Source organism: Psittacula echo, assembly GCF_963264785.1.
Source record: "Psittacula echo genome assembly, chromosome: 7".
Taxonomy (NCBI): Eukaryota; Metazoa; Chordata; class Aves; order Psittaciformes; family Psittacidae; genus Psittacula; species Psittacula echo.
The window spans coordinates 19,236,494-19,260,731 of record NC_137740.1 but is presented as its reverse complement, the minus strand read 5'-3'; the positions used below and the strand labels follow the sequence as shown (position 1 = coordinate 19,260,731).

The following is a 24,238-nucleotide window of genomic DNA, read 5'->3' as shown; positions in this document are numbered from 1 at the left end:
GCAAACTTTCAAAAGAACTCTCTTTTGTTTCTTTTTTTAAAAAAATGCCAACAAAATCAACAAACCAAGAAAAACCATCTCAACCCACCCTAGTATTCAGACTTTCCTGAGGGCTTTCATCTACTGTTTACCTCAGAGAAATGATACAAATTTCCTGACTGTACCAATTTCCAGTAGCCTGTGTGTCAATGTCTGGAGCAGGGTTACTCAGCCCATGGTGCAGGAATGGGATGTGGTCTCTAGGACATATGAAAGTGCCCCATAAAGTGAGAGCAAACAAAGCACCAAAAACCTAGAAGGAATGATTTTTCTTTTTTTTTTTTTAAAGCAGATTTTGAGAAAGTAAAAGTAACTAATGAACATTTAAACCTTAGCCTAACTTTTTGGAAATGGAATATATTGTGGCAATACTGCATACGAGAATTGGTGGACTTCCCTTAGGAATATCAATTAGTTCTTTAGCATGAAAGTATTGTGTAGAATGAGATGATTTCTATAAGAAAGACCACAGTGTTGGTGAGGGGGAAAATATCAGTTACATATTTATAGGTGATGAGGCCATCACTGTACAAATTTTATTCATTTTTTTTGATGTTCATAATGAAATCCATGGGCTGTCACCAGTGGTAACTCTGAAGCCTGTGTTGGTCCTGTATCAGCTGGTGGGTGTGGTGGGGTGCACAGACACTGAAAGCTTTCTCCCAGTATGTTTTCCTTTCCTGGAAAGATCATTGCTGAGATGACACCTCTCGTCTCAGCTCATGCTTTTGCTGTGTGCTGGGGCTTTCCAGACTGTCAGCATGTGTAGTGACGGAATCTTTTGGGATCTGGATTGACAAATATGACGTTGTAGAAGTTGACGTGTGAGTTGTCCAGGCTCTGCAAGTAATCCCTAGAGGAAAACCAGGGGCTTCCAGGATGAAATTAGTGTGATACTTAAAGCAGATATCTAAAAGGTCACATAAATTATGTGCTAGGGATGCTTCTTTCTCAGCTAGCTAAGCACAGATGGTACGTGTTTGAGGTTAAGTGAGGTGAATCCTACCTTGGGTGTCTGTGAGTGTGCTGCACAGGTCTCTTCCCAAGCACTTTTTAAATTTTGATATGCAAGCTCCTCTCAAAAGAGTGTTACTATTGGCAATGGTGCATCCTAGAACTTAGAGCAAAGAGTACAGAGCTTCTTTTTTTTTTCTGCTGATAACAAAATTACTTTGGCAGATGCTTATAAGCTGGATTACTAAAATAAATATTGCTTATTATTTTAACCACTTTAGGATGCTGAAAGCATGTTTTTCAAAATATAAAGCAGGCTGTTTGCAAACACGAATCATCATCTCTCCATTGTTGCAGCTTCCATCCCTAAATATGCAGATTTAGGAAGGATATAGAGCACACAGGGTCAAAAGCTTCCATATAGACAAGTTCAGAGCTATACATGGTTTGACTCTGTCACATTTGTGTTTTTTGTGGTTATCTGGTAGTAAAACCACTGAACTGACTCATCTTTGATATTTATATAATATTTTCCTTAAAATGATCTCAGCATAAATCAGTAAAACTTTTATTCCTTTTTCTACTAGTATTATCAGTCAGTTATAACAATGCTTATATATTTAGCCAAGATCTGTAGGAATGCGTACTTCTGTAATAAATTATCCTTTCATGTTTACAATTATTATAAAGCTATATATTTGTATACACAGAGATTGTAAGATCATCTGTACAAATATGTATTTTCTGTCATAAATCACAGTTGCAGCCCCCAAGCAATTGCATTTCTGAAGACATGCATGATGAACAAGACTGATATATAGAATGTCGGTGTAGATGGAGATTATGGAGTAAGCAGCACAGACTATGTGATCCTGTTTAGTCCATTGTATTGACCAGACTATTCAATAGAAAAATCTGGGTTTTGGAAAGACTTGTAGATTAAGTGTGTGGTTTTGGTTTCTTTTTGAATTTTATATGTGTGTGTATATATATAAATATTTATAATATATTTATATTTTAATAAATAATATATATTTAATTTTTAATATTTTAATTTTCTTCTCCCTGTCCATATCTCAAGGTTATAGATTATATATGGGTCTTAACTACTAGAACTGTATTTTTTATGCATTTAGCTTACTGGATGCTAAAAAAAAATTCTTCAAAATACAGGATTCATTTTGTCCTATTCCAAGCTACATTAGCACCAGTGGGAAAACAAACACCACCCATGGGCAGTTGTACCAAACATGAAGAAGCTTTCCCTGTTGCCTGAACCATTGCTTTGCATATTCCTACAATTGCTTTGCATTGTGCCTTTGTACTCACCATGGAAAAGTATAACTTTATGCAAAATCAGCAGCTGCTGCCTAATGTCGTAGTCCTATTAGAGGAAAAAGAACCCACAGAGCTACAAATCATTTTGAAGAGTAGGTGACTGTCTAGACCTGTGGAATATAACTAATTTGAAACTTTCTGATTATTGCTGTTGTGTAATGTCTTTCAAGAATAACCCATAATTGAGAATTGTAAAAGATAATGTGCTTTTAGAGGCACTTAAAAAGATTCATAAATCTTCATAAATCTTGTATTTAAAGATTCATAAATATGGATGCCTGCTTAAATGAACTTCTGCATCCTGTCTCAACCTAGGCAAGTCTATAAAATATGGAACTAGCCAGTCTTATGCTGCTTTTTTGTTTGAATCTCTTTTTCCTCCTAATCCAAAGAGAATTGATGATGAATTTTTAATTATAGCATTAAATGCAGCACCCTTTTTTCTTTTGGTAAAGGCATAAAAAAGTCTGCTAAGATTTTGCAACCATGGTGTTTTTGGCTGTTGTCTTATGTGGAAAAATACTTCTTCATGTAACCAAAACCCTGCAGCTACAAATCAAGGACCCTGTATAAACGCTGTGTGTGTTCAGTGATGATACTGGCAGACTTGTTTTTTTTTTCACCAGGCAGTTTAAGGTTCCTGTAGGATGTTGGCATGATGTCTGTGCCAACATTAATAATAACCAGTTCTTTACCAACTGCAAAATCTTCCAACATTTTGCATTTCTCTGGCATTTTCCGCTTTGAATAGCGCATACCTTCCTGGTAAATGACTGATTACATTTAACTATGACATACTTCCAGTATTACTTGGCTTTTTATACTTAAATTGCTTTTTCAAAGAATCCCAAATTTATTAATTTAATGACCTCTTCAACTTTCTTGTGGCCTCGTAAATATAGGTTTAGTTTTTATAAGGGTTTTTCTGATGTAGAGAAATTAAATAGCTTCTTCCTAGTCATTAAATAAAAAATAAATAAAAAATTATGTATAAAATACTGAAACCACTTTTCATAGTCTTCTTTTATGCATTCTCCACTCCCAGAATCCACACTGTTGTGGAAAAATAGCCACTATGACTACAATGAATTTTATTAGGTGGTGTTGTCTGGAAAAAATGAGATGTGGGGTTTTGTTTTTTTTCTTGGCTTATCTTTTATATGCCTCTGAGGATTATCTCTTGTAATTTAGGAACTAAAATCATGCAAGTATGAAGATGTTTGGTATGCTAAAGCTGAAGGAAAACAGGTTTTGTTGCTTGTAAAACTTTTTTCACCAGTGAGTGCAAAGTAAGAAGGATCATATGAACCCAGTCTAGCTTCTCTCTCCAGTTCCATCTCCTTTTTAAAATCACTGCTTTACATGGGCCTGTCTATGATCAGCTATAATGTATAAACATTTCTGATGGAAACTGATGGATGATGATGGAGCTAAGTAGAGCAGAGCAGGTGAGTGCTGGCAAACACACTGGTGTGTGGAGGAGGAAAGGAGTGTTCAACCTGTTTTCTGCATATTTCAGACGAATTTGTCCCTGAATTTTTTGCATATTAGAGTAGAATATGTAGTTGACTGTGGGTCAGGCCTGCTACTTGGTATTACATCAATGAAGGGCCAGCAAAAGAATAAGCGTCAGGCGTGAGGGAGACTAAAATTAATGTCTGCTTTGAAATGAATAATGTGGAAAGGTGAACTTTAGTCTCCCCTAAGAGTGACCTGGCCACATACAGACTGGCTATTTTGAATTAACTTCAGTTCTGAGCATAAATTTGATTAAACTCTCCCCGAAAGAGTTTTAATAAAACTGATGTAATTCTCTGACAGCTTTTTGCCTTGACAAATTGATGTTTTTTGGAACAAAAACTTTTGTTGAAAAGCTCTTGCACATCTTTACTGTGCATTCCTTTGTCCTTTAATATGTGGCAGTCATTTCCTTTCAGCACAGAGTGGACACATCTGCTGGCATTTTAATATGCTGAGAAAGATTTGAGTTGGCAGGGAAGGTAGAAATCCTCAGTGTCTTAAGAAATAAATAGATTACAACTTAGTTTGGTAAGAGAGTAGTCATTGTTCATCTAAGTTTTGCTGAACTTTCTCTGGCTGACTAATCCTCTATGCCTCAGAGAACAGCATGAAAGTCCCCCTTACCTCCCTAATTTTGCAAAGCTATTTTAACAAGAGTATATGTAAATGTGGGGTTTCTTCTTGACTTTGATTGCTTCTTGAGTCATTGTTTGTGGCTCCTCATTGAATTAGATTGTTTATATTGCATTCCAAGGCCCCATTAGTCTGGGTAGCTAGCAGTTACTGCTTTTTTGTTAGTTTTATGGGTTTTGATTGTTTTATGTAACCACTGGTGTACCTAATCTCTTACTACTGATAGAATCAGATTACAGTAAGGTTTGTTATAGCTTCTTATTTATGATCAATTGAAAAATTTCCAATAATTGTATTAAATCAAAATGTTATTTTCAGTTTTAAACCATGTCCAAAGCCATAGTTGGTAGTGTTAATAGTAGCTTAGATCCTTCCCTTGTCCCCTTAGGGCTTGACTTGCATTGGTAACATTAGCACTGGAGAGAGTTCTCTAAAAATGAAGCGTCGCCCAATTCAAAGCTTTCTGACTAAATCAGCTGAGAGATTGCAAAAGAGCTCTTGCAACAGCTTGGCGTTTTTGTTGTTGTTACTCTGAACTTGGCCAAAATGGTGGAGAGGAAAATTCAGGCCCTTTCAACACTGCCACTATAGTCCTGTGAGGAGAGCAGGTACAGGCACTTGCTGGCTGGAGCACAGATGGCAGAGATGGCCAGGGAACTGAGAGCCTCAGAGAAGTGATGAGGGCATGGTGGTGAAAGAGGATGCTCAAGGGACAGAATAACGTGCCACTCCCTTGTGCAGTCTCAGAGCAGAAGCTCTCCAGCTGGGAGAGGAGGGCTGTGGAGGAGCTGCAACAAAGTCTCACTTGAATTCTTAGACAAAGTCAAAAGCCTTGAGCAAAGGCTTTGGTGGTGTATGTTTGGCTTCAAACACAAGCTGGTAACTCCAAAGCTTTTTTGTAACTGCTCAAATTCTGGACTGAGGGTCTCTCTGGCTAGAGACTCAGCTATGTGGGGTCAGGCGGGCTTTGCCCCAGGCTGTTTGACTTTGTGTGAAGGGTGGGAGTTAGATGAAGACCGCTGGTACTGATGCACTTTCTATTGCAAAAGTGTCCAGCCACAGACTTCTTCAAATGGTCAGGACAGTTGGGCTATCCTGCTAGGTCTAGTATTTATTTATTAAATTAGCTGATTATAAAACTACTTGTAGATGAAAAGTGCAAAGAATAATCTCATAGTATAAGTTTACCACTTAGTCTCTCCCCTCAAGAGTATAATGTATGGAGGAAGGAGGCCTATAGTTGCCTTTGTGTCTGTGCTTATGTGTAAAACATACATTTATATTACACAAACTCCAGCTGGGAGTAGCCATAAAGTATTTCCATATAAATTTTACTCACATAATTTAAAAGACTGAAAAATCTCAGTGTCAGGAGTTTGTTCATGACTACCTTTACTAGAAAGTCCTGACAAATTTACTTGAGTCACTCTACTTTGTCATGCTTTATAATGTTATGACCATATAGACCAAAGGAAGTGCAGCACAATTATCCTCTTTATTGCAGACAGTGACCAGAGCTCATATTTTGAGTAAATGGTTCAAAACCAGAACATGAAAGTTTCGATGGTGACTCATGTTGTACAGACATGATGAGTGTGAGATGATGAAACACACCTTCTGTGTGGAGTCCTTTATCCATCCCTGCAAAGCCAGCAAGGCAGTAGCTTGTGTGTGCTGGCTGGTGTTACAGTTGGCACTGAAATGTCAGGAAGTTCAGAAGAAAAGAGCAGTTTGGATAACTTGCTCTGGATCTGGTTAAATTAAAAAAGACCTTTAAGAGCTATTTAAAGAAAATGTAGCTGAAAGTTAAGCAAACATTTGTTTTATTGTAGATATACAATTTACCTCTTGGTAAAGTCATTCCTTCAAGAATGTAAGAGATTTTTATTTATTTCTCTTCTTTGAGGCTAAATCCAGCTTAATGAAGTGTATTACAGGAGTACGTCTGACTTCCTCTGACTCGCCAGTCTTGCCTCCTGTTACAGGAGGTTACTCTAATATGGAGTTCTCCAGGAGGTGGTGGACAGCTGTATATAAAGAACTAGCCTGATTGTGGGTTGTTCTTTTTTTGTTGTTGTTGTTTGTTTGTTTGTTTTGGATTTTGTGTGTTTGTTTGGTTTTTGCCACTTTTGTCTTCCTCACTTTTGGCCTCTAAAGTAGCCTCCAGCACTAGATAGGGTCGAATTTATCTTGTTCAAGGCTTCTGCGATGTTTCCAGACTTTCAGCCCTGCTAGGGTATTTTATAGCACTCTCTTTTTACTGAAAGGAAATCTTAGTTACTCTGTATCACCCATAGTTTCAGTAATTCATCTTTCAGTATTCTGAAATATACTATTTCAGTAGGTCATCTTTCAAGAAGAGATTCACAATCTCCTTCATCTACTACATTCTCTTTAGCAGGAAGTCAAATGTGGTTTCCCCATCTCAAAATCTCCTGTCTCGCTATTTATGTTGTACTAACTTCTTTGCCAAACTTCACCCCAGAATGTGCTTAGAATCCTTCCTGCCACCCATGCTCTCTTAGCAAGGCATAGGAAGAACAATCACTGCACATCAGCAAAGCATATACTTTTTAATTTGTGATGAAAATGGAGCAATGGGAGCTCTACACAGAGTAAGAGGTGAATCTTGTTTCTTGTGTGGAAAGACCTAAATTAAGAAATATCATTACAGTGATTTTCCAGGATGCTGGGTAAAATCATGTAGAAACAGATTATTTATTATTTCTGTTAAACAATCACAGGATCAATCTAACCAAATAAAATTCTGTTATCTGATATGATAAAAATGGATGGTGACATTCATACCAAAAGCCTGAATCAATACTTAGCTTATCCTGTACCCCTTATTCTTATCATATTAGATTAAGCATTAATGACTGTACCAGTGAGTCATACTTATTCTTTTCTTTTTTTTTTTTTTTTTTTTTTTTTTTTATACAGGTCTTTTGATTTTTAAGAATTGGCCAGCTTGATATAAACAATCTCCTTATGATTTTTCCTCTTACAATATTGAGGACTTACCCTGGTGGTGATATTTATATCATATTGTGCTTTACCATTTTGAAAGCTCTTCCCCTTGGTGAGACTAACTGTGGAATAAGCTCATGCTCAGCATGAAATGGGAAAATCTCATTATTCTTCTTGTCCTTTTTCCTGGGCACATCCTGTAAAACTGAAGTACCTGCAGGAAATTACTAAATCAACACAAAGGATGAAAATGTTGCATTAATAATCTCTGTGTGTGTGTGTGTAACTCTTTGTGGAATTGCTCTGTTATTTGTTGGTCTTTAGAGACAATAATCTCTTATCCATTTCAGTCTGTCATCTCAAGTAAAAATGAACCAAGGTCACAGAATTGTCTTGATTTCAAACAGCAATTCACCTATCCACTAATAGCTTGTTACTGTTTGAAACTGAAATTAAGTGCTCTTGGGTTGATAAAAGTAGAGGTCATGTTTGGATGAAAGGGAGATTTAGAAATTTAGCAGAAAGTTGTCTCTGTATTACATGACCAAGCTAAACTGTAACCCTGCAAGAGGTGTGTTTGCCATAGTATTTTGTAAGCTTTGACATTTGTAAAAAAACATCAAGACATTGATCCTTAATCAGTCTGGCCAGCTTAGTTAATTTTGGTGATACTGCATGAATTGACTGAAGTTATGCTTCTGTTATTGCAGAGGCGCTGCCTGCAAGGTACTTTTGTTAATGCTTTAGGAAAAAAGTCCATCAGACCTGACAACAGCACAGTTCACAGGTGCTGCAATATTACCAGATATCAGAGAAACAAAACAATGCATGTTAATAACGTTGAAATGTCTTTGGAGACTTGCTTAGAAGTGCTACTTCACCTGCAATCTGTCAAGGGCTGGTCTGCCACCAGCTTCAGCTGGAGTTCAGCTCTTTGTGCTTGTGATATAGTCCTTAATTAGTTGATGATTTTTCTATTAGGCTTCGTTTAATGCACAGTGTATAGTAGTAGTGTTAGATGAGGTAATTTTGAGGTCACAGCTCTTCTTACTGCAGACGTTTGAAGTAAACATTCCTCAAGACTTTTTTTGTGGTGCTTGATGAGTGTAATAGCATTTTCGCTCCTCTGCCACACTAAGATTTTTAGATGCAGAAATGCATTAGTGTGCTTCACCGAAATTCTGTTGATAATGTAGTGCAAGCTTGTAAAAGGTGTGGTATAATTATATTAGGGTCAAGTAATTCTGATTTTGATTAAATCCACTGTAATGGACATAAGTATTCAGGTCACTTAAACATAGATGTCTGCTACCACTTCAAATGTCCTGCTGGCTTCTGGCAGAGCATGGATACCTGTCCATCTGCCAGCCTCAGGATGCCTCAGTGACACTTGCATGTCTGAAATAGCACTGTATGCCTGTCTTTGCCTCTGTATTTCACATGTGAAAGACTGTAATTAAGACAACAAACCAAGAGCTCCAATTTGGAATAATACCAGCATGTCTAGGGCTGGCATCTGTTAGGCCGTTGGTTAGAGCTGTATGGAAACCCAAGATATCAAGCTTTATGTACCACGTTATGATCTACTTGCTCTCTGACCCTTTTCAGAGACTCTGGCTATATATCTTTAACTTGCCGTTTGTGCACGTGTGTTTGTGATACAGTTGTTAATTATGTGATTGCATATTTGTCTGTCTGCGTGATCCTTGCCTCATTCAACATGGAGGACGATGAACAGTGCTTGGGGATTTATTATGTCTCTGTAGTCAGACACTGTTGTTTTGAAAGATCACAAATGTTTTTCCCACAGATGTTGAAATAAATGAGGCAGGGGGTTATAGGAAAAGAGAGGATGATATCATGTCTCAGCCAGTTGACCAGTTGAGTGATGATCTGGAGAAACTGGAACTCTGCCTTTGGGATGCTAGACAAATAACTTGAACCAGGCTTCGCATCCTAGGCCTAACTCATTTTCTTATTTCTGCAGATAGAGCAGTATCCTCAGCTTGCTTTCCTGCATCCTCTACAAACAAGCATGGTAACTTGTTGGTAGTTGACTGTGCAGTTAGGGGAAATGGTATATTTTCTGGTTTATGACTTACAAACTTCCTCTTCATTACAGTGCTTGGATAGTCCTCACTCTTCCCTTTTTTTGATTGCCCTTTTCTTGATTGCAACTTTGCAACAGTTCCTCAAAAACTGATACAGCAGGGCTTGTTTACCAAGGTTATCCAAAGTCATGCTTTAGGTAGGACCCAAGGTAAAATAAACTTGAATATAACAAACCAGCTATGCGATATGTCTATAAACACAATGTTACTTCCCTCTAATCTGCCTGTTTACACCACTGATGAATTTACCGGATAGATTTGTAATAAAAACCAGCCTTTGCAATTATTAGCGCAGTAGGAGAAATAATGGTGGATTTTTGTGTTACAGACTTTTCCTCTAAGCCTGAAAAACTACTCACTTTATGATAAAGATGGCTTGTTCCTATTGCCCTGGCACTGAGCTGCCCTGAATGAAAACCATGAACTGAATGTATGTTAAAGTCTTTCTTATTCAGACTTCCTTAGACAAAAAAAAAGAAATAAACCCAGAGTAATTTCTAGCCTCAAGCTATTGTTGGAGCGAATAGGATTAAAGAAAGCATATTGTAATGTTCTAGTGATCATAACAAACAAAATTTTTATGGAAATGCCTGCATGCAATTGCTTAAGAGTAAGGGTTTTGGAGTGACATAAATTATCATTGTTTAGGGCTTATTCTGCCCTTTCAAAATTGAGGATTAGGAATTGAATTGTTTCTGTAAGACCAAGCCCCATATGGTACTTTTTTATTTCTTACTGTGAAGCTTCTGCTCATGGTTCAGGTCTGACTGTGGTCCAGCTGAATTTGAGAGCTGGTTCTGTCCAACAGTTTCCATGGTTTAGTTAGGTTTGTTTTTGGTTTTGGTTTTTTTTTTTATTTGTTTTGTTTGTTTGGTTGGTTTGTTTTTTTGTTTTTTTGTTTTTTTTTTTTTTTAGACATGCAGAAAGGAAAAACCTCTCTTAACATGTTTCTTAGTATGTTTTACTTTGATACTTGGAAACAGTTCTGAAGTTTAAGGCCTCTGGTGGCCCCTGATTTCAGTAGAAATCTTCACAAAGTGTTGAGAAAACAGTGGCCTAGGAAGAACCTATTTAACTCCTGCCAGCTGGTTTGCAGTTTGCCCATCAAAGCCTCTTATGAATCTCTTGACAGCTGGGGTGTCCAGTGAGGTTATACATGGCTTCTGTTGAATTCCCTTCCCAGGTTTACAGAGGGCACCGTTGCTGCCTGTTTGTAGTTAAATGGGCAGCTGCCAAATGAACTCTCCCGTGCTGTTGCTGTGGATTAGATGCTGGAATTTGTCTTCTGTTATTTTCTTAGGTGCAGTTGGGTGTGACTTTGGGAATTTGTTCTTTGTGGAAAAAGCTTTCAAAGTGAACGTGATATGAAAAGCTGTGTTAAAATGGCCAAACAGACCCTTACCATGGAGGGTTGCAGTTGTCTGGTGCAAGTTGCTAACTATTGTGCTTATGCTGTCTAACTGGCTTTTTAGTTCTAAAATTCATGTCCCTTGGGGTGAGTGCAGGACTTAACCTTGTACCTCACCTTGTACAGAAAGGAGGATAAAAAGAGGACCTTCATCTTTGTCCTGACCGTGTGAGCACTTTAATACATAAGCAAAGCATGGGAACCAGGTATTTGTCACTATTGTAAAAGGGCTAATTAACTAAACAGTGGGGTTTTTTTTATTTTTTTATTTTTATTTTTTCTCCCACAAGGATTGTAATGCATGAAAGCATATACATTTGAATGTATGTAATAAATATAATTGCCCTATTCTTTTGTTTGTCTGTAGAGCTGCTAAAAACACTTGGGTGACTGGAATTCAAGATAATTGGTTCATGGTCTTACCCTGAGGTAGAAGAAATAAGCACAGGAAATTTCTCTAGTTCAGGCAAGTAAGTATCTATACCTCTGTAGCTTACATGACATTAAGTTCTTGGTAAACAAATGAATTGTGGAACCTTCCTAATGTCAGAGAACTAATTTGTTACAAAATATGTACAAAATATTTTCTTACAAAATATTTTCTTACAAAATGTTGCTTAAAAAGAACATAAGAATTTTGATTTTTTTTAAATATTTTTTTTCCTTTAATAATTAAAGGGTCTGTCATACTGAAGTCAGCTTTGACAAACTAGGAAGCCTCTTCTGTGTAGGACTGAAATAGACATTTGACAGCTCTGAATAAAAGCTAAAGCAAAAATGGCCGTCATAGATCCTTATCAACACATAGTGGTGAGTAGCTTTGAATCTTACCTGTATTCTGTCTTGTATATACTGTCTGGTATAATGTACCATATGAGAACTTGCTCGAAATATGCATGCAGTATTAGAATTATTAATTCCTTAGAGAAATTTTAAGTGAGGTTAGAGTATAATGGAAGCATGGTTAGAGCAAATTTCTTCAAGAATTTGACTGAAATTAGAAAGATTCAAGCTAGCTTTTTGAAAGCGTGCCATGGCTTTGAGTATCATTGCTCATGTGTAAGTCAAAATGGAATACTGGCTCCTAGCAACAACATCATGGATGTGATGTTGTGGGATATTGTTCTAAAGGACATGCCTGTTCGAAGTGTTTCATCAAAGGTCCTGCAGTTGACTATTTCATACAAGTTTTTGCACACACTAATTTACCGATTGTCAAACTGAAATGCGGTCTACAAAAGTAACATCATGTGTCTTTCTCCCTTGCAGTACTTTTTTTTTTTTTTATAATTCTAATTACCAAATAACTATTTTTCTCTTTTCATCAGCATGGATAAAGAGATGTTAGAAATTTTGGATATTTAAATTTTAAACTAGTGTGTATCAGTGATGTTGATTCAAAGAGAATCTTCAAACTGTAGCCTGCAATCTCTAAGTATCAGTGGAATGACCTGTGCCACTCAACATCATACTGCTCCCAAAAGCTCTTGCTCCCCACTTCCTGCTTTATTCCGGTGTTCCTGTTACATCCCTTGTACCAGCTATCAAATGCATGTTATTGGGGTGAGCCAATCGACCTTGCTGAATTTGTGGAAAAGGTTGGCAAAGTTTCATTCTCTGCTGTCAGAACTGGCTTGAGGAAAGAATACAACCATGTGAGCACAATCTGTATAAGTAGAGAAGTAGGGCAAGGAAAGGAGAAGTGGGAACAGAACTGCCCTTTGCATGGCAAGCCAGTGCAGTGGCTCAGCAGCTAGTTGAATGTTGGCTTCTGGCTGTAATATTCACACATATCTTTGCTTGAGTGGCTTTCCAAAGTAAACAGTGAAATTCAATTCCTACTCAGACTGAAATCTTGAAACAAGCTGGGTGTGTTCATATGAAGCACTTTTCCTAACAGTCACATAATCTCTCATCAGGAAAAGTAATACGTACTCAAAGATAGTTACCATACACTTGTCATAATGTTGAACTTTTACACTGCTAAAAATACAGTGTATACTTCCTTGAAATGATCCCTTATCAATTATGTGGTTTCTACCCCACACAGTCATATCCTTTGCATGAATTTGCAGCCAGCAGATGTCAAACTGTTGTTTTACTCACTCCATAGTTCTGTGAATGCTGCTGTAAAGACCAGTTTCAGGTTAATGTCTGTATTTAAGTGTTACAACAGTACTCTAATTTACTCCTTTCTACAGCAGTGCCCTCTCCTGGATGGAATGCTTCATTTGATCTGTACTTCTATGAGTGCTCTGAGGCACTTAGTTGTATTTCATTGGGTCATTCACATGAAAGATCTTTCTTGATACCAATATATATACGATACTGACCAAAATGGAACATATACACAGTCCTCTGGCAATGTTGAACTCTTGCTGTGGGAATATTGCTAATACGGGAACACTGCTAATGCAAGAGTTGATCCTATAATTGCTTGAAAAGTGAATGGAAATTTCTGAGGTTTCTTTATTTGAAAATTGCAATTGCTTATGAAAGACTTGGAGGAATAAAATAAAGCATTCATAAAGTTACTGCAGGTACAGACAGAAGTGACTGTATCAAAAATGTTTTTAGATTCAGAGAATAAAGAATTAAGATGTGTAATATGCCTTTAGTAACATTGATATGGGAGCTAAATATTGTAGCAATGGGAAAAATCACTTGAAGACAAAATTTGTGTGTGCACGCACCAATGTTTGTCTTAATTGTCTTACCTTGTGAAAGAAGACCATGGAATGCATGACAATTTCTTACTTAAGAAAGCAAGACAATTGTCAGCTCAAGTGTCCTTAATGTTAAGTCTAAGCAGTAAATACTTATTACACAATCTTATCTATACCAGACCTTCCTGACTGGTATTTTGTGTGCAAGTATATCTCCTGATTGGGTTACATTTTGTGACTCAGCATTCGGGGGTATGAAAAACATTATATTAATGCATGCAAATCCCTTGCTTTCTCAGTAAGCACGGAAGGTTCATAGGTAAAACCTGATTGTGTTACAAGAGATCTTAGTGCATTGTTGTTTCCCAGTCCTGTTGTGGGGAAGGTGGTGGGATTTATGTACATACAAGTAAAGTGAGATGTAAAATAGAGGAAACCAGATAGTTAGGGAAATTTTACTGAAAGGAAAAAAAGCAGGCAAAGATGGGAAAGGAGCAAATGAGGCAGAGGGAGGAGTAAGAAATGATGAAAAGGTGTGATACTAGAACAGGAGATACTGAACCATGGCTGTGCAGGATACTAGGAAATTGAACCAGTAAAAGGTGAATACTGTCCATAGTAGTTTCCATAATTCAAAAAATCCATGTTCATAAACATGCATATTTTTACTTTTTTCCTCCTTCTGAAAATTGATGGAGAAAGAGGAATTGAACTGAAACACATATGGAAAGCTAGATGACTTTGTGTGTTAGGAGTTAGGTTTTTGATTAAATTGTGAGCTTCCGAAATTTTTAATCTGGCTTAGATTTTTAAAGGTATGCAGATGTTGCTCCACTCAGTGTTGCAACATTTAAGTTATTTATGTACTATCATCTGTTTTTCAGGATAATTGAGGAGTTGCCAATGTACAGATTTTTATCAAGGCTTAAAGTGAAGTCACTTTACAAAATGCGGCTTTGTCATCTAAACTAGCAAGGGCTGGATTTCTAAAGGTGTCCATAGTCAGTACATTTCTTGAGATATTTTCAGGGAGCATCTGACTTCTTTAGAACTCAATCTTCCCAAAAACCTAAAAAAAAAAAAAAAAAAATAAAAAAAAAATTAAAAAAAAATCTTTTGAAAGTTGTGCTGGCTGTTAATTTAGGTCTCGAGATACTTTCAGAAACTGGATCCTAAGTGGAAAATTGTCTTAATTTCCGATTGCACTTAAATTGCATGAAAAATGTTTATTTTGGTGTAAGAAAAGATCTAGACTCTGAGCTCCCTGTATATCTCTGTATATATAGATTTATTTTGTTGTTGCTGTTGTTTTACTAGGAGAGAGATAATTTATTTTGGTAGTGACAAATTTCTTCCAAGTGTGTGATTATGGCCAAATATTAATATCTCTAATTATAAACCTCAATGTGTTATTTTAGGTGAGGCATGGGGAAAGAAGATACTGTTTTTCTGTTTTGCCAGACCCTGTGGACTCGCATTCAGATCGAAGGATGCCAGATCTTGAACTAGACTTAACTTTTTTGGCAAAACAACAGCTGGAATGATGGGGTTTGCTGCTTAAATGGATAAAAAGCAGTTCTCACCACAACAGTTCTCACAGTTAGCAAAACTGTTATCGACCTGTAATAGAAGGTAGTGATGGTAGGCATTTTTATTAGTCATGTGAGTTTCCTAAGTTGGACTAGGAGATGCAAGAAGTGCTTTTTGTCAGTGAGCATCTTGTAGTATCCCCATTTTATAGTCAGGACTGTAAAATGGGGATACCACACCAGAATTGTATGAGTTCCACCTAACAGATAAGAATACAGCACGCCCATGTCCCATACTTGTAACTTAATTGTAACTGTATCCTTCTCCTTGTTGCTAAATGTTCAGTGATCTCTGATTTGTGGTCTCTAGTGAGGACAGGTTCTTTCTTAACAGCAAAGAATGAGAAGGGTGGTGTGTTAGTACTTTGGGCTATTTCTTTTAATTATAAGGTTGTATATGACAAAAGAACAACATCAGTCTGTGTGAACAAACTGAGGGCAGTGCTGCATTGTGAAACTGGCACTTCAGCGATTTGACATGCTTGTGCAGGTGATGCACACTGATAAAACAGCTTTGAGCACTTTCAAGAAGTGTCTGGGTTTCAGCTGTGCTGCGGTTGATGAACCACTTGCTATGCAATGACGATTTAAATATACCACTTGTAATAGTTTCATTGCCACAGTTTCCCCTCTGCCTGCTTACTTGTTCTTTGAACCAGACAACTCCTACAGCTTACAGGGGAAAAGGAGCTGAAATTTACTGCTGAACAGACTATCATGAAATGAGCCTCCAGCAGTCATCACAGCATGTGGGTGATTACAGCCGTAATAAAGATGCAACAATTCAGTGTCTGGGTTAGCCAGTGCCCGTGATGAAGTCATACCCTCAGTATCACTGTGGGCATTTTCTCCTAGTTATTTTTTGCCATGGTGATGAGGCTGTGCCTTTGAAGACCTCTAGACTACAAACTTTTTTTTTTTTTTTTTTTTTTTTTTTTTAGCTTGTATTAGAGATGTAGAATTTGGTTCTTGTCTCTGGGTGTAGGCATGTTGCAGATGTGAAATAATGGGGCTTGGCTGCAACAACCAGTTCTGAAATTGCTATGAGAACCACTTGGAGGCCCTTATAATGTCTAGCAGTTGCAGTAGCTTGAGTGGAGGCATGTGCCACTGTTGAAAACAAAGACATATGAGTTGAACTACGTAGACTATATTACCCCTGGTGGTCCCTTCCAACTTCAGCCATTCTTTGACACTTTTTGTAGAAGCACAGCTCAGGTGTGAGGTGGCCCCTCCCAGTGCCTGAGTTTCTGTTGCAGAAGACCAAGCTGGTCACACTCCAGGTTGAACCAGCTTGTGAGTCAACATCTAGGCACTGTGGGCAGTTGGACAGCTTGAGTGTCATAGGACTGGCTTGAAGATAGCAGTGTAGATGTAAGTGCTGAGAGGCAATTGTGGGAGACCTGATCTTGGTTCAGTAAAATAAAACTTACCCACAGCCTCTGTACTGTGTCTCTGTAAAGGCCAATGTTGTCTCATCTCCCTTGCAATATTCCATTCTGGTAGTGGTATTCAGTAGGTGGGTCCAACTTATGGCTATGTAGGTGAAGTGAAAAAGATGTGAGTTACTGATCACTGAAGTTTTAACATGTGTTTCTTAATTTCATGTCTTTTTTACTTCCCTAGTTCATTCAGGACAGATCTGCAGTTAGAAAGTCAGCTCCTGCTATGTGATTAGGCTTTGCAGAAAATGGGAAGCTCTAGAAGCTGCTTGAAATTTGCTTGTGAATGTTTTAACAGCCTGATTTTTCACCTTGCCTCCATTGTCTTAAGGACACTTGCACTTTGAATATTGGTGTGTACAGAAAGGTATGTTCTGTGCATGACTAACTATATCCCTTGTGTGTGCAGTATGCGTATATCTTTTCCAGAACGTATACTTTGAAATAATTGCACCCATTCTTTATACTGGGGGAAGGTAATTACAAAATCAAGCACACTGTAAAATAAGCCCCCTTTTAAATTTTTTTTTTCTTAATATACCATGTTGCTCCTGACTGACTAAATGCCTTAAAGCAGGCTCTGTAGAGAGGAGGAGTGTTATTCATTAAGATTACTAGGTGTGGCTGCAGGAAAAACAAGCACTGACCTTTCAGTAAAGCTACAGGGTGCAGTTCAGCTTTAAGATGCTCTATCCAGTATGAGTTTCACTTACGTTTTGACTGGGTGATTTCTCTCAGAGTTTTTGGACAAAATGAAACCTATTTTGATAGGTTGTTTTTTGTTCTGGAGCTTAACCTTTTCTAACTCTCTAACTTCCAGGTGGAACACCAGTATTCACACATATTCACTGTGACAGTAAGGAAAGCCACAAATGTCACAAAAGGAGCGATTGGTGACATGCGTGAGTATTTCTATTTTGTCTCTTTCTTCTTAGCAGACTGTTGCTATAGGCAGGGGGAGATGACACATCAAGCTTGTAATGCATTAAATGATTGTTAGTGGGTTGGTGTTTTGTTGGTTTTTTTTTCTTGCTTGTTAAAGCTAGGGCAATGTACCCATTTCATTGCTCACTCACTCTAACTCAGAAAGCAGATTTGCCACTCCTTCTTTCCATTGATCCAAAAAGCTGAGTGAGTTGTAAACAATTTGCCTACAAGCAAGCAACACCTACATTTAGTCTTTTGGCTCAGTTGGAAGTGCTGTTTTAACTAGAGTGAAACTGGCAATTGCTGTATCTTCAAAAGACTGTGGTTTGGTGATGGGAACACAAAAGAAAAAAATAAAAGCCTAGAGCTCTGCTGAGTCAATGCAGAGTAAGAAGAAGAAAGAAAAGTCTCAAATGGGTAAGGATAAGCAGATCTCATGGTAGAGAGCTGTACAAGACACCGGCTGAATCTGTAAAGAGAATATTCCTGCTTCCTAGATTATGACTGTTTTGATGTCAGGTCATCTCTCCCTTTTGCTGGTGCTTTATGCGAAGTGTTGCATAACCCAAAATATGCAGGCTAGAGTTGGGAGGGTGAATGTGATGCCACACTCCTGATCTCTCCTAAGGCTCGTTTGAGGTGCAAGCATTTCTCTCCCAGCATGTTCCTGGTAACTGCTTTTAGGTCAAGCTACAGCAACTTCTCTGACACACAGCTTTGCTTCAGTGGGTTAACAGTTTTGGTTTTTGGGTTTTTTTTAGTTTGGTGGTTGTTTTTTTTTTCCATAGTTGGTGTCTACTGTTGATACTAAACTTGGGGATGGGGGGGGTTAAGCAGGAGGGACAGTTGGAAGGGGTATGTTGAAAAACCAAAAGCATAAGGAGAAGAGAGGGGAGCCCTGGCAGGAGGGGAGAAGGAAGCATCTACTGTAGGGTGAAGGAAAGGAGCACACAGACAAGATGCATGGGGTGCTATTCTGGTGGTCTCTGAGAGGGTCTTTATGTAAGATGATCTCAGGAAAAGGGCTGTGAAGACTAGAATAAGGGCCCCACAGGTGTGCATGTTTAAGAAGATGGATTAAATGGGAAAAACACAGGTTCTCAGCCACTGAGGTCTCTGTCATGAGACAGTGTGGGGAACATGGGAAGGAGAAATAAAGAGGCTGAAATGGGGATGACATGGTATGATATTAAAGGGAGTATGGAAAGGGTGAAGCAAGCTAGAAGACCATGGCTTTACCCCCAGCCTCACAGGAAAAGGATGGTCCAGTGTAAATTGTCTATCAATACAATTGGATATTTTTTCCAGACAAAATTCTTGCCTTACCAAATCATCAAAACCAAAAAAGCTACTCAGGAAGAACTTGTCATTTTGATAAAATCTGACAAAACTATGCTCAAGGGCCACTTAAACCTGCTTAGCTTCCTGTCTGAGGCAGCTAGGAGTGCTCCATAGCCTGAGGCACCTGCAGCCTGGGGCTTCTCTGAATGAGTGTCTAAGTTTCTGGGGCTTGTTCTTGGAGTACTGGCAAATCCCCTGAATTGAAAAAACAAAAACTAGAACATTGCTTCTGGTTTTATTTTGGGAAAATGAAAAATGTGTATACACATAGGAAATAAGAAGTTTGGTGTGTTGGAGCCTGGAGTCTATTTGATAAAATCCGTAATCATGTTAATTCATACTAATTAAAGATGTGTAAAGCTGTGAGTGGCTGAGGGTCTTTACAGTTGATGGTGCCAGCCAGTGGTTTTTTTTTTCTTTTTTCATTTGCTTTGCCAAAACTGTAACCTGTTAAAGGAATTTCTGAATTTTACATTAGATTTTTGACCTCAAGGATAGGATTCACTACCAGGGAGGGTGGCTATAATACATAATTAGGTGACTTGGGCAGGGTGGGTACCTGAGTGTTGCTCTCCCATGATGGACACTACCAAGCTGTTGACTCTTCTGATGAGTTTCTCCTGATTTATTATGTTGTTGTTGCTCAAGTTTGTGTAGACAGTGACTGCTCTGTGGGCAAGAGAGATAATTTTACATTGTGGTGGCGATGGAGGTCCTGGGAAACATGAGAGATTTTGTATAATATTTTGCTTTTCATTTTTCCATATCAATCTTTCCAGGACTTTCTGGAATAGCTGTGAAAGACCTGAGTAAATCTAAGTATTAAATATGTGGAAGTGCTTATTATTTTGCTGTGTGTGTGTGGCATTTTGCATTTTAAGTATTTCAGATCTACCTCTGCTCAAGGAGTTTTAGATTAGAGATCTAGTATGCATGGTGCTCCAACTCTAGGTGGGCATAGAGGGCCTAAATGGCATAGTTATCCACACCTCTGTCTCCTCAAGCCTAGGCTTGGGACATCTGCAATATTTTCAGCAAATTTTTCAAGATTTTTTTGAGCTCTTCATTAATGGAGAATATAAATGGTTACATCATCCTTAAAACTTAGGTAATAGATGCCCACTACACTGTAACTTCCACAGTAATACGCAGTAACTTCCACAGGCAGTGTTTTTCCTCAAGTGACAGACAGTTCACACAGAACACTGCTGATTCAAGACATATTTTTAGCCCTTGCTTATCTGGATGGCTGGTACAATAGAGAAAGCTGCAGCCAGGATAGCTTCCCACCCTCCCTTTTTATTTTATTTGGCTGAGATTTCCCATTGTCTCTGTAAGCTTTAAAATTTTTGTAAAGTGATCTGACAAAGACAAGCAATCAAATCTGAATCTGGGTCATACCAGGATCTGAGTAGGTAAGCTACGGTAGCTGCTTTTGTTTCTCGCTGATAAAACACGTCAGAATAAACTAAAATGGTAATAATAACATCACAGAAACTTTCCCTGCAAATGCTTTTCATATATGAAGGAAGTTAGGTACTTACACCAGTTTCTCATTCTGTGAATGTGGGGATGATAAATGAGAATTACTGTAAGAATGCATAATCCAGGATGTTTAGTGGGGAGTGGAAAGGGGAATTTTTGAGAGCAGATTCCCTCTTTCTCAGTATTTCATTCAAATCCCTTCTTATTTCAAGTATCTGCCCAATTACTGTTGCCTTTGTGTAGGAGTACTTCCTTTACTGATTTCACTGGTTTTAGTTTTATGCTGTCCCTTTTAAGGTGATTCTTACACTTTACATACTGTCCTAACAGTAAGTTCTTTTACAGGCTGGAAGATTTGAGATGAGGAATTGCAGCAGATATGTGGTGGGTTGACCTTGGCTGGCTGCCAGGCACCCACCAAGCTGCTCTTATCACTTCCCCTCCATCAGCAGGAGTGGGGTGAAAAACATGATGAGAAGATTGCATGAGTCAAGATGAGGACAGGGAGATCACTTTACCTTTCACCATCACAGGCAAAACAGACTCAACTCGAGGAAATTAATTTATGACCAACTAATTGTAGCGGAGTAGAATAGTTAAAAATTAAACTAAAACCACCTTCCTCATTACACCTCCCTTCTTCCCACACTCCCACAGTTTCACTCCTGACTCTTGTCCCTCCCCAACTGATGCAGGGGGATAGGGAGTGAGGATTGAAGTCATTTCTTAACATGTCTCTACCACTCCTTCCCCACACTTTGCCCCTGCTCCAGCATGTGATGCCTCCCACAGGAGAATGTCCTTCATGACCTTCTCCAGTGTGGGTCCTTCCCATGGGCTGTTGTCCTTCAAGAGCTGCTCCAGGGTGGGGCCTTTCCATGGGTTATAGTCCTTCAGGACCAGACAGCTCCAGCGTGGGTCCCCCATGGGCTAGAGTTCCTCCAGAAAATCTGTTCCTGTGTGGTCTCGTCTTCATTGGCTGCAGCTCCTAAAGGGAGTTTGCTGCTGCATGGGCTCTACACAGGCTGTGACTTCCCTCAGAGCTCATCTAACTGCTCTCATGTGGGATCTTCCACAGGCTTCAGTGTGAATCTCTACTCCACCCATGGTCCTCCATGGGCTTGCAGGGAGACAAACTGTGTCAGTATGGGGGAATTTCTGTGCTGGCACTTGGAGCATGTCTTCCCCCTCCTTCTTTATCGACTTATCTGTATAGTTGCTTCTTTCACATTTTCTACTTTTTGTCACATCTGCTGTGATGTGTAGGGGTTTTGGTGTGTGTTGTTTTTTTTTTTTTTTTTTTTTTTTGCTTTCTTAAATATGTTATCATAGAGGTAGCAGCAGTGCTGCTATTGCACTCAGCCTTGGCTAGCAGTTGGTCTGTCTTGGAGACAGCTAAAACTGGCTTGATATGACATGGGGGCAGCTTCTGGCATCTTCTCACAGCAGCCATACTTGCAGCCCCGCTGCTGCTGAAAACCTGCCACATAAACCGAATAAAAGATGGAATATCTCAAGATTTGTATGATTTTGGTGAGGATTTAATTATCTAATTGCTTAGCTTTCCCATGGTTGCAAGGGTCAATAGATCTTTTAAAATCACTTCTGACTGGAGATTTTGGAAAAGAACTTGCTTCCAGTCCAGTGAGTTCTTATATAGTGGATGTTTGGGTTTGGATCTATTCCAGATACCATGCCATACTGTAAAGCCTTTCCTTAGTTGCATGTCAGTACAAGAACATATAGAAAAAGACCAGAATCCCAAACTGCAATATTCAGGAAGAGAACAACTTGCAGGGTTGTTTTTTTTTTTTTTTTTTTCCCCTGAAGCGTCTCTTCCTTTGCATTTTGAGGGGTCTTGGTGGAAAACCAGGCCAAAGGAAGCATCATAAAATTCGTCATAGATCTTTAAAGTTCTATTTTTCTCCCAGTATACTGGCTTTCAAAGCAATTGCTGACATCTACAAAAGAAACCAGTTGTATGACTCTACTCTTAGTGATTGCTAATCTTGTTTAATCCTGCTTTGGACTTGCAGCTTTCATTTGCTTCATCTATTTTTGATGCTATAATAATAAACAGTCTAATTCTGGGCACTTTAAGGAAAAAAGTATTTTCTTAAAATAAAAACTTTTAAACTTTGGGTAGCTAATGGCACTAGTACTCAGCTGCTATCCCAGTTTCTTTCCACCCGGTTGGAATTAAGGATGTGTTTCCTTAGTTAGGCTGCTCAGATAAACAAGTTACAGTACTGGGAGCAGTCCAGTCAACAAAGCGCAACCCAGATTGCAAAACTTGCTAACAGAGATGGAAAACAACTTCTGTCAGTGGCTTTTGGCACAATTAGCCCTTACTGCTGCAACCAGCATTAGATGTCCCCTCCAAAGTCAAGGAAGACATCCTTCTGCTAGGGCAGTGTTGCTGACATGCTTCCTGCTTGCCTTCTGCCTTCTCCAAAGGAAACTAGGAATTGTGGCATTGTATAGGACAGGTATGCACATTTCCCTGCCTGCAGCACCAGCTTGGCCCTGGCTGTAGGGTCTGCTTTAGCATTGTGGAGCAAGAGAGGAGGTGATGTCCAGTGCAGTTTCAGTCCCTCTGTTGGCCTTTGCCCTGAAGTTGTGTTCATCATGAGCCATAGGTCTTAATGTTGGTGCTGGCTTATTTTAAGGCATACTCACAGTCTAAGTGCAGTTTAGGCATATATATGAGGTAGCTGAAAGGGAAGCAACTGGAGATTTGCCTGTTTTTATTGGAGCAGGGACACACGAGTTTGTGTTACAGCAGCTCATTCAGGATTAATCCAGCTGTTCTCTGTATCACAGCTGGCCAGTCTTGTACTCTGACTTAGCTACAGTATACCTGAACTGTACCATACTAAACTGTTGATGTGTTATCAGATAATGCTCTTTCTGCAAGGCCCTGGAGGAAAGCAAGCCACACTCCTCCCATTCGCCTGCTTAACAGGCTGGAAAAAGTAGGTCAGAGGTGACCAATCTTTCAAGTCCTGCAGGCTGCACATGCAGATCTTTGTGTGGCCAGGAGCTGTAAGATGTACTGTATGCTTTACAGAGAAATGTTCCCATTTGGACCCATGCTGCTCCAGTCTTTGCTAGGGTGGCCTGGATGGGCATCAGTCCCAGGTTGGCCTAGCTCTGTGGGCCTCAGCAACCCATTTTGATATGACTCTTCCTGACAGTCCTTGTACCAGCCCTGCTGTTGGTCATGTCCTGTAGTGGTCTATCACCAAACATAGCTGCTGACTGTGGCTGTAGAGCCATAGGCTTGTAATGAAGCAGTGCTGGGAGGTGAAAGTTTTGTGGGAAACAAACTCGTGTTCCACAGTGAAACAACTGATCCAGAAAATGCTGCTCTTTCCAGTTGCAAAAATATCTTTTCAATAAGAACCGAACTCTGAATACTAACCATGTAGTTATTGAGGCAGGGACTGTCTGTAAAACATTACTGCAAACTTCTTTTCATCCTAGAGGAAGGCTCTCCAGTTACTTTGTTACACTGCAATAACATTAAAGCAATTGTACTGGCTTAGACCCAGGATCCATGTTGCCTGATACTCTGAAGCACCTTCTTGTCTTTCTGCTTGAGGCTCTTGCCATGCAGTGGCCAACTGTAGCCCCAGGAGAATGGGGCTTGATAGTGGTTTTGTTTCATGTGCTGTCATGTCTCCAGGTAGAACTTTGTTGTGGGGCTCTTCTCCAGAGAGTTGTGGACACCAGTTTCTCTAGTTTGAGCCTTTCTCTGCCTCCATTTAAGGTAGGCCTCCCTCCTTTTATTCCATTTGTCCTCTGTAACAGT

General features: G+C 39.0%; 1 protein-coding gene across 2 annotated transcripts in view; it reads left to right on the top strand.

Annotated features, from left to right (window-relative positions):
• The first annotated feature begins 9,835 nt into the window (after nucleotides 1–9,835).
• The window catches only part of PLA2G4A (phospholipase A2 group IVA), a 65,770-nt gene continuing 51,367 nt past the window's right edge, over nucleotides 9,836–24,238 (top strand). The window contains exons 1-2 of one of the 2 annotated variants that reach the window (XM_080623086.1): nucleotides 9,836–11,784; nucleotides 17,492–17,573. In XM_080623086.1, the coding sequence (XP_080479212.1) occupies nucleotides 11,752–11,784; nucleotides 17,492–17,573 (115 nt within the window). In that variant the 5' untranslated portion in view covers nucleotides 9,836–11,751. Of the gene's footprint in view, nucleotides 11,785–16,939; nucleotides 17,039–17,491; nucleotides 17,574–24,238 lie in introns of those variants that run through there. The other variant, XM_080623087.1, reaches the window with a different exon arrangement.